This window comes from Mastigoproctus giganteus, chromosome 11 (assembly GCF_048544385.1).
Source record: "Mastigoproctus giganteus isolate SK-2022 chromosome 11, ASM4854438v1, whole genome shotgun sequence".
Taxonomy (NCBI): domain Eukaryota; kingdom Metazoa; phylum Arthropoda; class Arachnida; order Uropygi; family Thelyphonidae; genus Mastigoproctus; species Mastigoproctus giganteus.
This window is the reverse complement of record NC_143585.1, coordinates 34,882,991-34,899,410: the sequence shown is the minus strand read 5'-3', so window position 1 is coordinate 34,899,410 and position 16,420 is coordinate 34,882,991. Positions and strand designations below refer to the sequence as shown.

The window sequence follows — 16,420 nt, the reverse complement described above, 5'->3', positions numbered from 1 at the left end:
TTTTTTTCTTTTGCAGGCAGCCAAGAGACTTAAGCCTACTGCTTATTCACAATTCATTTTAATCACTCAATATCAACGTCGAAGCATTCTACCTATGCAGGAATTATGTAATTGTATATTTATTTAATTTTATAAAATGCTATAAAAATACGGTCACTCTTAATTAACTAATCATAATTGCTCACCATTTTTATTAAATTATTTCGAGAGCAAAATAAAAATATAATACGAAAAGCGACAGAGCAAAAGTTACATTCATACCTTGTCCATTATTAACATGAGAAATCGTTGGGCAGGTCACATGATAGGCGCCGAACACTAATAAAAACAAGTATCAAGAGTAAAACAAAATCAACAAACAAAAAAAAAATAATAATATTGACTAATCTAACGAAAATGTTTAACCCTTAGTAACTGGGAATTCAAATATAGAGGCAGTATTTCCCTTTACATAGGATAAATTAACTGAAATAGTTCATTGGATATAAACTATACTAATATGTACTATATTAACTATTCTATTATGATCTTCACAAACACGCAGTTTTAAATTCGAGAATATTTCAGGAGTTTAAATTTTTTTGTTTTCTTGTATAACTAAGGATACTTATAGAAAATAGTTATTATGCAGTTTAGTATAAACTCTGTCTACATTTACACCGTACATTAACCACGAAAACAAATCCATTCTCACGAAAGAAGTTAAGCAGTTTGTATTTAGAGCATTTGTGTGATTGCATCAAAACTATACATTCTAACCAATATCTTAAGATATTTCAGACAATTTTTACGAAAGCCTTAATGATAAAGAACCAAAATAGTATTATCAACTATTTAACATATATCTCTCATTAGATTAGTTTTATGGTTGTTTGCTTAAGAACTGTAAATATATACTTTACATTATATGACGTTTATAAAGTAACAGGATTTGTGGTGAAATCTTCATTTTTTCTTTGCATATCTCGAAATTCGGTCATACTTCGTTGGACCCCTTCACTAAAACCTACTCCTAAACTCGTTTTCGTAGTGTTGTATAATGGAATGAACCCTTGATAACCAGGAATGGGAATATTCCCTATAGCGCCAGGAGATAAGTCGACTTTATCGACAGTAGTTTTGATAATACAATTTTCTTGGATTACTGGAGGTTTAATTTCGATTTTAGGCTCATGTAGACTCCGAAACTCTCGCATGCAACGCTTCACCGCCTCCCTGAAGGAAACTCCCAAGCCGGATTTCGTAGTCCACAGAAGAGGAATGAAGCCTTGATATCCTGGAATCGGAATATTCTCCCCATCATTAGAGAAACCATAAACTGCTCTCAGAGGCTTCAAATGCTTTTGCTCTTCTATTTGTTGCCGAATTGCGAATTCTTCCATGGAGGCTTTAGCTGCTTCTTGAATTCGAATATCCTCATTCTTCTTTTGGAGTTCCCGGAATTCTTTCATGCTACGTAGAACAGCTTCAGTGAAGCATACGCCAAGCCCAGCTCTTGTTGTGTGCAATAAGGGTATAAATCCTTGGTATCCTGAAATAGGTAATCTAATGTAAGTACTAGTTGGAAAGTCTAGTACGTTCGTTTGTACTCGTTTGTCTTCAAAAGTCTTTTGAGATTCTTGGATGCTTGGTTGATAAGACTCCTCTAGGTTATGATTTTCTGACATGTTGTGCTTAGAATAGGCTCACAATTGTGCTTCTTCATTTGGGCTAGTGGTTTCGTCCACGAAAAACAATGCAGAATATATGGCCTAAGAACAGAAATAGTAAATAAAAAATAAAATATGCATGTGCAATAAACAAAGTGCATAGCTAATTAACAGTTTAAAATAATTAACAAGAAACTTAATTTTGTAAAAAGTAATGAAATGGATATATAGATCGATATTTGTTACTATTTTCTATATTGGCTGCGATGTACAAATACTCTTAAATCAAGAAGAAATATTTGTTTCTTGTATTTAGGGTAAATAAATTTTTCTGTTTATACTCCGGCACGACAACCAAGTCAGTAGAGTTTACAATAAATCGTCAATACAAATATTTATCGTATTTAGTAGTCACGGGCTTGAACCCCGGTCCACTCAAGGAACGCGTGCGATGTACTCTCGCTCCTGACCACTGGGCTACGTCAGGCCTGTAGTCTAAGTTATTTTGTTCTTTATTAGAATCACTATCTGTTATTCCGTATACATTCACCAGTCATTAAAGCACGAACACCTTCCGAATAACGTGTTGGGGTGGGGTATCTGTCCTGGATAATAAGGCCCTTCAAAATGACTTCTCGATTTTGAAAGAGTACAGATCTAATTCGTGTACTTCTTCTCAAACTTAAACGCAAGTGTCACAATCATCATGGGAGATCTGAATATGCTAATGTTAAAGCACAAAGATGCGAACGCTGAGTTACACATTACAATAGAATTACTTTGCAATTTAATTTAATTTTATAATAACACACAGGATATTAATTTAATGACAACTCCATGGGAAACTTCCTCTGACCGCTCGAAGACAAGCCTTTGATCAAAACATCAACACATACCGGTATAATAAATTAAATGCAATGTTCTCTTTTTACTTTTTTCTCTGTAAAATTTATTAAAAGCGATGCCATTTTGAAGTCATAAACTTTTGAAAAGCTTTGAAAATCATATTATTATTATTAGCCATATGGTGCAAGGAAGCCTGAGGCTTATGCTGCACCAGCCAAAAAAAAATAATTTCAGAGAGAGAGAGAGAGAGAGAGAGTAGAAAGGAATCACCAAGAAAGAGAAAAATGATGATATCCAGCTCAGGACCCTAGGTGTGCCAAGTCCATACTCACAAGATGAAAGCCCCCGAGGTATGACTATAGAATGTCTACAGAAAGCATCTTTGATGAGATTTCGCAGTTGCTCTTGTATGTTGTCTATAAAGGAGCAACTAAAGAATTAAAGACCTTGGATAAAGCAAACTTTTAGTTTACTCCCTTGGTTAAATTATTATTATTATTGTTGTTGTTCTTATATTATTTCTCCCTGATTAGGAGATTCCACCCCGTGACGGGTACTGCCACCAAGTACACAGGGTAGTTGTTATGCCTAGGATTACTGTTGGTCGAGAAACTCCCTGACTATCCTACAGGTGTTCAGGATTCTGACTTTCTATAGTTCTTCGTACGTGTTCTCTGGAAGATTTATTGCTGCTAGTCTGTTGCGTAGGGTCTATGGCACCATACTAGTGGTTGACACGATGATTGGGATGGTCGTTAATTGTTGCACATGCCACATCTCTTTGATCTCCTGTCTTAAGTTAGTGTACTTCCTGATCTTTTCGTCGTGGGTTTTCTGGAGGTTGCCAGTGTTGGGCACCGCTATGTCAATCAGATAGGTAGCCTTTTCTTTCTTGTCAACAAGGGTTATATCCGGTCTGTTGTGCAGGATTGTCTTGCCCGTTATTATGTCTGCGCGCGTAGCACTGTGGTACCGTCACCGTCCTCCCCACACTGGGTGGAAAAGGCCCTGGTTCGAATCCCGTCGATGACGCGAGGAACTTTAGTGGGCTTTTTTCACTCCGTGGCTGAGTTAGTCGGTCTCAGGCGTAGATAGCAAGGTTTTTCCCCAGAACTGGGGTTTTTTCGTCCAGCAAAACAGGCAAATCGACCAGAGAACCACGCAAATTACAGCACGAATACGGGTTAATGTAATCATTTACGGGTAACCCTAATATAATAATTTGATTTTTTTTTTTTCCGTTATTATGGCGCGCTCCCAGTACTGCTTGTGGGTTGGAGTCTCTGGGACTGCCTGGGCTTCGTACTTGTAATAAGGTACACTGGTATTTCAACTGGTGTATGATCAACTGGTATTTCCTCGCCGCCTGCGCGGGTAGCACGTCACCGTTCTCTCCACACCGGGTGGAAAAGGTCCGGGTTAAAATCCCGTCGATGAACTTTAATGGGCTTTTTTTTTTATTTCGTGGCTGAGTTAGTCGGTCTCAGGCGTAGATAACAAGGTTCGCCCCCCAGAAACTGGGGTTTTTCGACCAGCAAAACAGACAAATCGACCACAGTACGCACAAAATTAACAGACATAAGACACCCAGCACGGCAGATGAATTTAATTATTCGAATGGCCTAAAAATAATAGTTTGGTGTTTTTTTGTTTTTTTTTTGGTATTTTTGACATGTATCATCTGACACTCCGAGCTCCTTGGCAATATATTTTCTATAGTTTATAGTGTTGATTACCTGGTCTTGGATGGCGAGCATGAATCCTTCAGTCTCGAGAAAGAGCGTCTGACTCGTGAGCCATGCATTGGAAGCCATTTTTATCTATGTGATCTTGATGGAGGCCATGTAGTGTTTACCATGGAGTGCCTTCTTTGTCCATCGTTCTAGCTGCATTTGTGCCGTCTGGGCGGGAGGGGACTCTTCGCTTAGATTGAGTGGGATATGCCGCTTGCCTACCTTTCTTATGGTCGGTAGATGCTGATGTGCTTTTCTGGAAGTAATCCTTCAGGTTAGCCATCGTTGTTTTGTGTTTCTCGATGAATTCTATCAGGCCCCTTCCTCCCTCCTTCCGAGCTATTGTCAGTCTCTCTTCGGCTGACTTCGGGTGGTGTTGGGGACTCTTGATCATCATTGTCCTTGTCTTTCTCATGATATCCTCCAACTCGGTGTAAGTCCAATCTATGATCCCGAAGGAGCATGTTAGCACTGGGACCGCATAGGTGTTTATTGCTTTAACCGTGTTCCCTACGTTCAGCTTTGCATTGAGCAGTCTCTAAGTCCCTGATGGTATTTTTCGGTGGGGCAGATCTTGATTTTCTTGAGCTCTTGTTCTCCTGACCGCCCAGGAACCAGGTGTCCCACGATTTCTGTCTTTTCAGTGTATATAATATGTCTGTAAATTGCGTTTGTTCTGTGGTCAATTTGCTGTGTGCTGAATGAAAAAAACAGAATTTTCGGGAGTAAAAATATGGTACTCTCACCACAGACCGAAAACTCGACACATTGTGAAAAAAATGTCCTTAAGAATTGGCAGATGTGCAATTGGAGGATCCCCCAAACCCTTAAGAGCTGTCCCCTCTCTATAGTCTGTGGCGTAGACTGAGGATAGGCAACAGATGATAGATATGGACTACAAAAGTTCATAGAGGACAAATCCTACAGAATACGCATCATGAGGGAACAGCTTTCGACTTCAGCTGAATGGTTGCCATTGTTTTTTCATCGCGCTGTGTGTAGCATAAAAAAAAAATTAAAAATAAAGAATGTTCATTCATTTCCCATGTTAATATATAATTTTTATATGTAATATATGTAATTATACGTTTTATGTTTTAATATATCTTTTATGTATTTTTTCCTGTATTGGTTAATTTTATGTTAAACTCCTAGCATTGTCGCTGTTATGCATATAAGTATTCACTGCCTGCAATAAAGATATTATATATTACACTCGGGTAGATGAGTTTATTGTCGAGTGGCCCTAATATGACAGTTCTAATTTTATTGGTTGGTTAGAAACACTTCTCTAGAACATCTGAGCGAAAAATTATGATAAGCAGATCAGCCAAACGTTTTCTCTCTGTTCTAGAAGCGAAATTCGTCAGCCCAATGAAAAAATGAAAACTCAGACAGCTGAAGCTATCAGTATATAATATCTAACTGATCGTTTCTAAATAGCAGTAATCGATCTTGCTGACTAACCTAAGAAACATTATTATATTCCTGATGGCTAAATTGCAGAAATAATTTGAGAAGCTTCGTGAGCAATCTCGAAGCAGAAGTCGCAATCTGTGTAGGGTGTTGGTCTACACGGATATAGGTGACAGAATAAAGTTGCAGTGCTTTGATTGAATTTTATTATTTTACAGTTAACATTGAAGCAATTAAGGTCATGGCATTAAGCCAACCGACACAATCTGCTGGCGTCTATTTGAAACGTTAGTATATCGTGTCGCATATATTCTAAGCCAGTTTGTATGCACATTCTCTTCCGAAAGAGAACACCCTGCTGTTGTAGTAGGGTTTTAGGAGCATCGGCGACTAAGGCCATATTGCACTGTATAAATAATCGGTAAATTGCGTGCGTTCTGAGGTCGATTTTCTGTTTTACTGGACGAAAATCCTGAGTTTCCGGGAGGAAAAACCATGCTACCCTCGCCTGAGACAAACACCGTGCACCTATGCGTGAATCCGGCATAGAAGAGGGTTCCACCCTAAATAAAAGCCTTTAGAGAGAATTTCTCCACTACGAGACAATAAAACTATTGATCAAGTTAATTTGGTGTTGTCATTTATATGATGCATGAGCAGGTAAGGCTATATAGCTCTATGTATTTTTGTCTGTAAAAGTGCGTGTTTAGGAGCTTTTCATGTCGTGCGGCTAAAAATCCCTACTACTACCCTGAGATATCGGCTTACTACAACTTTATTACAGTCTTTTGTGACCACTGTACTGTCATAGAGGACTCACTGATCCGAACTTTTCAGAACTTCTAAGCCAATTTGAAAATGAGACTTGAAAGTCTTCAGTTTCAAGAGCGACTGTTTGATGCAATGTGGAGCAAAAATACTGATTGAATTCACATGTGACTAATTGGTATTGACTAATTGGAATAATTAGCTCAGTTGAATAAAAACCAAGATTCAATTTTAAAATCTACTCTTCATTTTTTCACATCCGATATGATTAAAACTTTTCTTCATTTATTTCAATTACATGGCACTACTCGCTTGCATTTCGCAGACATTTGTGCAACACAACGAAGAGATACACTTCACTTACAAGTATAAATAGCAGACTAAATGTATATATATATATAGTCCTCGCTTAACGTCGCATTACTTAAAAAAATATTTTTAGACTCTAAAAACAATTTGAATGAGAATAAAAAGGTAGCTGTTCTTGTTTACAATATTAAGGGCATTCTTAAAAGCCATTTCCCAAGAGAGTGAAATTTCTCTGAATGTTTCACGAAAACACAATTTCGAATGACAGTATCAAAATGGAAACTCCAAACACGACTTCTGTACAGTATTTCTGAAACAATTGTTGTTGTTGTGGTGTTTTCTGGCCCAAGGGCAACTTAGGCTATATTGCGCCTCCCAAATCAATTGACTTTACATATAGGAACTGCTTGTATAGCTGTTAGAAACGGTCATACATTTGAATTTGTTTTAAATAGAAAAAGAATCCAGAGAGATTTACTTCTTTACTTATGATGCTATTGAGAGACAGAGGTTGTTGCAGATCTGAAAGGAAACTAAAAACCATTCGTCGGGCGTTCAAAAACAATTAAATCGCTTGTCCTGAAGAAAATAAGGACACTTCGTATTTCACTTTTTCCACCCGATATTACTAAATGAAAGAAAGTTTACTTTTTATCTGTTTAATGTTATTTAAACGGGCGATCTGTGTGCTGGATGAAAAACCAGAGTTTTCAGGAGAAAAAGCCATGCAAACTTCAACTGAGACCGACCAACTCGGCCACATTGTGAAAAAATGTCCATAAAAACTCCTGACGTAATTGACGGGATTCGAACGCACACCTTTTCCAGCCGGTGTGGGAACAGCTGTCATTATATCGAAAAATTAAACAGCAAACACCTTCTGTAGATTTTGGTCAGTGAATTTATTATGTCAGGTAGTTACCACTATAATAAGGGTAACCTTAATACAACACCTCTAACTATGTCTCATTTCGAAGGCGTATGCTTATAGGGCTTGCTATATATGAAAAAAATTAATGATTGAAAGGGATGATGATCTCATAAGCTTGCTTTCAAATTTTAAATTTTGGAAAACAACCTAAAACGTTCTCTCCACTCCTACAAAATATGCAATTCAATATTACCCCAGTGAGTCAAGCTTATTCTATCATAATAATAAACTCTAGAACCATGATTTTTCTCAACATTTTAAAGATTTCAGCAATTATTTTTCAGTATTTGTGTAAAAGACCATTTTGTAAATGCTTTGGTTTTATCAGAAGTTTGGAATTAAATTGTCTCATGGGAAAAATTACACTGTCATAAATTATTAGAGAAGAAGAACGCTAACACAGGTAGAAACAACTGACTTCTACAAGCAGATAAATTGGTGATGTAAAATTATTTGGTACCATGCCATACCGTTTTGGAATAAAAAGATCGATAGGGAGACTTGCTGTTGTAGCAACGCCGGAAAAAACAATGATGGAAGACACTATTTTTAACGAATAAAACTGGAAAAAATGTAACATCGTACAAAGCCAAGTTGTGTGTAGAGTTTGTTTACAATTAATATTTCATGGTCACTTCACAGAAGAAGTAGTTAATTCTATTATGTGCTTGCATATGTTGTCAAGTTTTAGGAGCATCAGCGACTAAGGCCATATTGCTCCATGTATATTGTCTATAAAATTGTGTGTGTTCTGAGGTCGATTTTTTTCTGTTTCCTGGATGAAAAATCCGATTTTCGGGGAGGAAAACCCACGCTACCCTCGCTGAGACCGACTAACTCAGCCACGTTGTGAAAAAGTTCCATAAAAATTCCTCACGTCATCGACTGGACTCGAACTCAGGTCTTTTCCACCCCGTGTGGAGAGGATGACGATTCTACTAACTGTGCTACACACGAAGGTCTGGTAATTGGATCAATATTTTTTGTAGGTTGGAAAGAAGTTGTCATAGATAGGACAGGTTTTTTTTTTTTTTTTTTTTTTTTTTTGGCTGAACTTCTTTTCATCTTTTGGCTTTTACTAATACAAATACCCTCAGGGCGTGCTTATTATTCGAATACAGTTTAATAAGTGGAAATTTCAATAATCGCAAGTTGCCTATTCTACCTATGAAAAACTAAAAACATTAAAAGAAGAAAAGATTTTTTTTCTCAGCATTAAATAAAATAATAAAAAAAAACGAGATAGTTTTATTATTCTACATGGAGTAATCTGTAATATATAGTCCATATTACTCTAAGATTGATCCTTTTCTTGGGAAGTTTTTTTTGTCCATCGACTAAGAAATCTTTATTGCAATAATAATAATGATACAATTCGATAGATTGCAATGTTGCCCTTCACGGCCACCAGGCCAGGGGTTAACAGTAATAATACAGTATAAATAGGGAACATTGATATATAAAACATAGGAAATGCATATGCGGAAGTACAATTCCAAACTCCAAGTATCGTACAGTTATTTACAATACAATATATAAAGAAGATATTGGCGGAAACAGATAATTTCATATACATATAGTAGTATAAACAAGCAACGTTCTTTGCGCTGAACAGAAGTAGTTAGTCCATCATTACTAACTGTCATACTGAAGAGTTAGTATGCTGTCTTCACATCAGGTGTTATTGATGGCTTGCAGCATTAAGACGAGCTTCGAGGAGAAGGATCAGGGACAGGGAAGTACAATTCAAGGATGCGACATCTGTATTCCCTGTCAGAAGCGAACTTGTTAAGGTCAGCATCCAAGGACTGGGCACACGAAAGTAGCTGAAAAGGCAGAAACCTATCTGATAGGTGGAGACGGCTGTGATGTGGGCATAGAGTTGGAGTCGCTCTGAGGGAAGACTGAGGGATTCTCCATGAGCACAGGTCCCAGAATGATGGTGCCGAAATCTCGCCAACCATCATTTTGATAGTCGTGGTAAGACGTTTCACCCAAATCAGCGTGGGGAGCCTGTGAATCTGAATCAAGCTGGCCATTTCAGTTGTCCTTAGCTGTGGGGGAAGTTTGTGTTTGTTTATGGCCCATTTTAAGAGCCAGTACTCAGCAGAAAAAAGTGGCCTGATTGTGCTAGTGGCAGCTGATGCCCATATCTCTGCAGCATATAAAAGCGGAGAGTATACAGTGGTTTTTATATATTTTCTAGTAGTTGTGACTTCATTTATATAATGTAGATGCTGTTTGGCAATCCATCGGAGTCGAGCTGCCAGGGTGAGGAGCTTGTCTATATGGTAACTGAAGCAGAGCTTAGGATCAAACACAACCCCGAGATCAGTATGCTTATTGACGATGGGAATTGGAGAATTACACAGAATGGGCTGAATATAAGAAGGCGTTTTCTTTAAAGAGAATATCATAAATTCAGATTTCTCTGGGTTTATTTTTAATCCGAACTGGTTGAGGTAGTTTTCAATTTCAGTCAGTGTAGTATTAATTGATCCTGTTATCATGAGAAGATCATCATATGGAGAAATCGGTGTGAGGAGCTTTATATCATCTGCATAACATAAGATATCATACCTGGACTCAACAAGTGGAGAGATAAGTGCTGTGAACAAGAGCCCAGATAAGACACCACCCTGTGGCACGCCTGAAGAGATACTTCGCTCATATATGTGCCCATGGACAATAAGCTGGATTATTCTGTTTCGAAGGAGTGACGTGAGGAACTGTAGAGTATCTCCCTTGATCTGGTAGTGGTCAGAAAGTAGCTTCAGCATTGCAGGAACGTTTATAGAGTCGAAAGCTGCTTCAAGGTCTACATAGGTGACTGCAAGCTCTGCTTGGGATTCAAATGCAGAGAGGATAGAGCTGGTGGTGGCTAAGAGGTTAGTCACAGTGGATCTATGAGGAAGGGAGTAATGGATTTGAGGAGGCTGATGTGGAAGAAGTTGTTTAGTTAGAACGGGGAGAAGTACCTTCTCAAGGAGCTTTAGAAGACTTGAGGCATTGGAGATTGGCCGGTAATGCTTAAGAAGTGAAGGAGATTGAGTTTTGGGGACAGGCTTCACAAGGTAGATATTCCACTGCTGGGGAAAGAAGTGGGTTGACAAAACAGCATTAAAAATAGTTAGAAGGGGGTCCAAAATATATGGGCTGAGACATTTAATAATGAATTGGGGGATTCCATCAGCACCTGCTGTCGCAGAAGCTGATGTAGAATTAATGGCAACAATAAGCTGTTCCCTGGAGATTGATACTGCCGACAGAGTGTCAGGCGGGATTCTGGTTGTTGGAGTATGAAGATCAGGACATTGTTCCGTGTTCGAAGCAAATTTAGATATGAAGTCAAGCCACTGGTCAGGTTCAAGATTTTGGGGGAAATCCGAAGGCCGCTCAGAGTAGGGACATTTTCCGCTACGAAGGGTTCTATCCATATAATGCTTAATTGCTTTTGACTTTGCTTATTAAATGTTGCGCGAGCTTTGGAGTAGGCAATCCTGTCATGGATACTGTGCGACTGCTTCCACATTTTGTGCAGATGCTGCTTTAACTTGAAGCTCATGTTAAGATGGGGAGTCCACCATGCTTTGGACCGAGGCATGATGGAAATTCTTTTTGATGCTGCAAATGTCGCAATAGTCTTAAGCCAGTTAGTCAGCAAATTCACTGCAATTTCTAGGTCACAATTTTCTAAGACTGTCCATGGGATGACAGAGGCAGCCTCAACACATTTAGAAATACTCAAAAACCTGGGACTTACTATTACTTTGGTATTAGTCGAATTCACAATATTGAAGTTTGGAGCAGGTATGTGTAAAAGAACTCCAATTGGCTTGTGGTCCGAATTGAAATACGTCTCTGGCAGGTAATCAGGTGTGCAGGGAAAAGAAGCAAGGATGAGATCTAATTGGTTGTTACCTCTTGTCGGGAGATCGTTGATCATTTGTAACCCTGTACAAGATAAGTTTGATAGGAGCATTTGCTGAAGGTTAGCTAGCTGAGGAGGAAGATTAAAATCTCCACAGACGAAGTGCAAGGCTGAAGGATGAAGCTGGTTGATGATCCAGTTAGATATTTCATGGATGGCTTCGTAAGAAGGTGCTGGGGGTATATATATAACAATTACATCTATGAGAACCCTATGGTAGCTGAGAGTAACAGCAAGCGCTTCGTACGCTGATGTTTGGCTAGAGACTTGATGAATGAGTGAGGTTTGTGAGCTCTTAAAGAAAATTGCAACACCACCTCCTCTTTGCCCAACTCTGGAAGTGAAAGCAGATTTATATCCAGCTGGAACACAGGATATAAAATATTCGTGGTCTTTATCCAGCCAAGTCTCGGTGACACAGAGGATATCGATATCACTGGCGAGGAGAATTTGGTCAACGGTATCCAGCTTATTGCGAAGGCTTCTAACATTCTGGTACAAGACTCTGACTGCATAATTCCGGGGGATCTTTTTTAAGGCACATGCCTTGTTTTTATTGATGTCAGGCTTTCGAGTTCGTCGAATCGTGACCCATGTTGGGATGAGCATTCCCGAACTGTTTGTTACTGGTGATCGCAGGCTGGTGGAAGTAGTTGTTGGTGACTCTATTGTCAGGGAAACGGGAAACATGCTTTGTAAAAAGGATAGGTGGAATAGGACCAGGGTATGTCTGCCAGGGGCAAACGTTGATGACGTTGTAGAGCGGATATCATCCTTTAAGGGCACAAAAGGTGATATAGTTGTACACGTTGGCACTAATGACATTAAGAGTAGGAGACCGGCGGAATTACTTGACAAGTACAGGTCACTGATGAAAAAAAGCCGTGAATTAGGGTTGAAATTGAAAGTGTCTGCAATTCTGCCCAGACACGATAGGAGGGAGTATATGATGAGAGCCCTGTCAATCAATTTGGCCCTGGAAAGATTGTGCAGGGCTCAAGGGGTAGAATTTTTTTCAGCCTGGTCTGTACTTGTTAACAGGAGAGACTGCTTCTACAGGGATGGGATACACTTAAATAGAAAGGGTGCAAGAATGTTTGCTGATGCTATCGAGGCAATGTTAGGTGGGTCGGAAAACTGCTAGATTGGGGGGATACAAGGACTAATAGATTAACAGTAGCCACTGGCAGAGGTGAAAGTGATTCTTGCACTGCTTCTATTGGAATGAGCCGCAGCCTGGAAAATAAGATGCAGGATATTTCAGAGACTGCTGGGAATCATTGGGGTACAAGTAAACACATGGGTTGTGTTAGGGTAGCTAAGAAAAAGAACAGGTGCATGTATACTTGTGTGTACACCAATGCTAGGAGTTTAGTAAATAAATTTGATGAATTTCAGGTGTTGCTCAAAACATCAAAGGCAGATATTGTGGGGATTTCAGAGACGTGGTGTCACTCAGATATAAGAAATGCAGAACTGGAATTTGGGGAGTACAATGTCTACAGAAAGGATAGACAGGATAGGAAGGGAGGAGGGGTTATGCTATTAGTTAAAAAACACATAAAATCCAAGGAAGTGAAGCCAGTCGACATCGCTGGACAGTGCAGTGTCGAGTCAGTTTGGTGTGACATAAGCATTGGGAGATCAAAATTGAGAGTAGGAGTGTGCTATAGGCCTAATGACTCTGATGAGTATAATAAGAAACTGTTCGGAGAAATAGAGTGGGCCAGTAAATCAGAGAGTCTTATAATGGGGGATTTTAATTTCCCAGATATTGACTGGAATTTGGGGGCTGGTCACTCACACAGTAGCAAGGCTTTTGTGGATTTATTGGATGATTGTTTTCTACATCAGCATGTTCGGGAGGCAACTAGAGGGAGTAATACTCTTGATTTGATTATCAGTAGTGATTCTTCATGCATTAAGAATCTGCAGATAAATGAACCACTTGGTGGCAGTGATCACAGTGTGCTGAAGTGGGAGTTACTCAAAGAGGTAACTACCATTAGGGGTAAAGGGAAGGGGTATTGCTTTCGTAAAGGCGACTACAATGGACTGAGACAGTATTTAAATTCTATACAGTGGGATCAACTGATGATATTGCCAACAGCAAATTCAAAATGGGAAGCATTCAAAGAACTTATCGTGGAAGCTACTAGGCTTTACATACCAACTAAGAAATATTGTTCAAGGTTTAGGCCTAAATGGTTGTCAGATGAACTAATGAGGCATATGGCAGAGAAGAAAAATGCATGGGATACATACAAATTAACACGTGACACGGACGCCTATGATAGATACAAGTTGATCTGTATCTATCATAGGAGGCAGCTAATGAATGCTGCCAACAAACAGGCATATCAGATCGCCCTATCCAACCGCTTCGAGATGCTGGCCGTGCCCGAGGATATAAATGAAGAAGAAAAGCAGATCTCTGATGCCATCCTGGAATGTGCCAAGCCCCTATGTCCACCTGCCCGACGTCGAACGCAACCATGGATATCAGACGAGTGCCTCGACCTCGTGGACAAACGGAAACAGGCAAAGTTGGTCGACTTTGAACGGTACCGGCAGCTAAACCGAGAAGTCCGACAAAGAATGACAGCAGAAAGAGAAGCATACTGGAACCAAGTGGCAGACGATCTTGAAGTGGCGGCATCCAAAAACGAGTATCGCACTCTCTACCGCACCCTCAGATGTCTGAGTGGAAAGACCAAATTGACTAGTGACAACATCAAGAATGCTGATGGGACCTTCGTGCGATCACCATCCGAACGCCTGCAACGGTGGAGTGAATTCTTCAAAGCTTTGTATAATCACGACCCACCTCAGGGACCGCCAGCAACAGCACTCTCGATCGACCCCCCTGAGGTCTCCATGGTCGATGTTGAGCCTACAGTAGAAGAAGTGAAAGCAGCCATACAATCCCTGAAGCATGGCAGGGCACCAGGAGTGGACCAAGTCACCACAGAAGCGATCAAAGCCGGGGGAGATGTACTGCTTCGCCGACTACACTCACTCCTCAAAACCATCTGGTGCACTGAACAAATTCCGTTAACATGGAGGAAAGCCATTATCGTACCGATCCACAAGAAAGGTGATAACCGGGACTGCAAGAACTACCGTGGCATCAGCCTCCTTTCCATCATCGGAAAGGTCTTTATGAAGATCATCCAGTCAAGACTGCAAAAACATCGCGAGCAAACCAGTCGAGAAGAACAGGCAGGATTTAGACCCGGGCGAGGATGCTGTGATCAAATCTTTGCCATTCGTCAGCTGATGGAGGAGAGGATCCGGTGTGGACAGCGAACCGTCATTGTTTTCATTGACTTTAAGTCTGCTTTCGACTGTGTCCACCGGCCTGCCTTATGGAAACTACTTGAGGTTGAACATGTACCTCAAAAAGTCATCACACTCCTCCAAACTGCATACAACGGTTTAACCAGCCAGGTGCGCATCCAGAACGATTTATCAGAGGAATTTACCATCCAAACTGGAGTCCGCCAAGGGGATGTAGCCTCCCCGTTGCTTTTCAACATCGTGGTTGACGCCATTATGAGGCAATCATTCAGAAACAGACAGGGCATACAATATGACAAGGATCACTATGTGACTGACCTGATGTTTGCTGATGATAGTGCTATCCTTGCCGGTAACGACGCTGAAGCCACGGACATCCTCTACGACATTGCCCGCATTGCCCGGCCATACGGTTTGAAGATCAATGCTGGTAAGACAAAGGCCCTGACAACAGATGGGTCGCAAGCCACCATCTATCTCGAAGGCGTCCAGATCGAGCAAGTGCAGGACTTTAAATACCTTGGATCGCTGGTCCAGGAGAAGAAAGTTGCATCCACCATGGAAATCCACAGCAGAATTGGACAGGCGGCCACTGCGTTCGCCTCGCTCAAATGGTGTCTGTGGAAGAGGACCAACATTTCCACAAAGACTAAAATCCGACTCTTCCGGACTTTGATCCTGCCCATTCTTCTTTACGGATCGGAAACATGGATTTGTCTCAAGTTAGATTTGAACAAACTTGAGGTATTCCAAATGCGATGCCTGCGGCAGATCTTGGGCATCTCTCTTCGCGACCGCATCACTAATGATACCATCCGCGCCAGATGCCAACAGCAACCAACCATTGCCGACCAAATCCAGAAGCGAAGGCTCAGATGGTTTGGCCACGTATGTAGAATGGGCACGAACAGAATACCATCCACACTCCTTTGGAGACAACGACCCACCCAATGGAGCATCCAACGGACCGCGCCTAGGAAAACGTGGGCCAAGCAAGTGGAAGATGACTTGAAGAGCCGACGTCTCGACCTTAACCAGGCCAGGACTGAAGCCATGGATCGTAAGGTATGGAAGAACATCACAGAGCAAGTCCGAAACCCTGCGGCACCTACAGCAGCATACTGGTTGCGTGGCCAACCGCCTCCCCCAGCTGCCAGCTAAGGACCAAAGAAGAAGAAGAAGAAGTTGATCTGTAACCAAGTTACAAAGGAGGTTAGGCAGGCGAAGGCAGATTACGAGAGATCCTTGGCAAGGGATGCGAAGAAAAACAGCAAAGAGTTCTTTACTCATGTAAACTCTAGAAGGAAGGGGATGAATCAGATTGGTCCACTTGAGATCGATGGGTCAACTGTTGATGACCCTGCTCGGGTAGCTAACAAACTAAATGAATATTTTGCATCGACATTCACACATGAGGAGTTATTCAGCGAGGGGAATGCCAGAGGTGTATTCAACTCTAGCAGTAAGCTAGAGAATCTTGTAATAACTGAGAGCAAAGTGGAGGAGAAATTGTTGAAGATAAACACAAGAAAGGCAC

The 16,420-nt window shown here is 40.6% G+C and overlaps 1 protein-coding gene across 1 annotated transcript in view; it reads right to left on the bottom strand.

Annotated features, from left to right (window-relative positions):
• Nucleotides 1-914: 914 nt before the first annotated feature.
• The window catches only part of LOC150077892 (uncharacterized), a 52,638-nt gene continuing 37,132 nt past the window's right edge, over nucleotides 915-16,420 (bottom strand). The window contains exon 3 of the mRNA XM_090384394.1: nucleotides 915-1,751. Within this exon, the coding sequence (XP_090240520.1) occupies nucleotides 915-1,667 (753 nt within the window). The 5' untranslated portion in view covers nucleotides 1,668-1,751. The remainder of the gene's footprint in view (nucleotides 1,752-16,420) is intronic.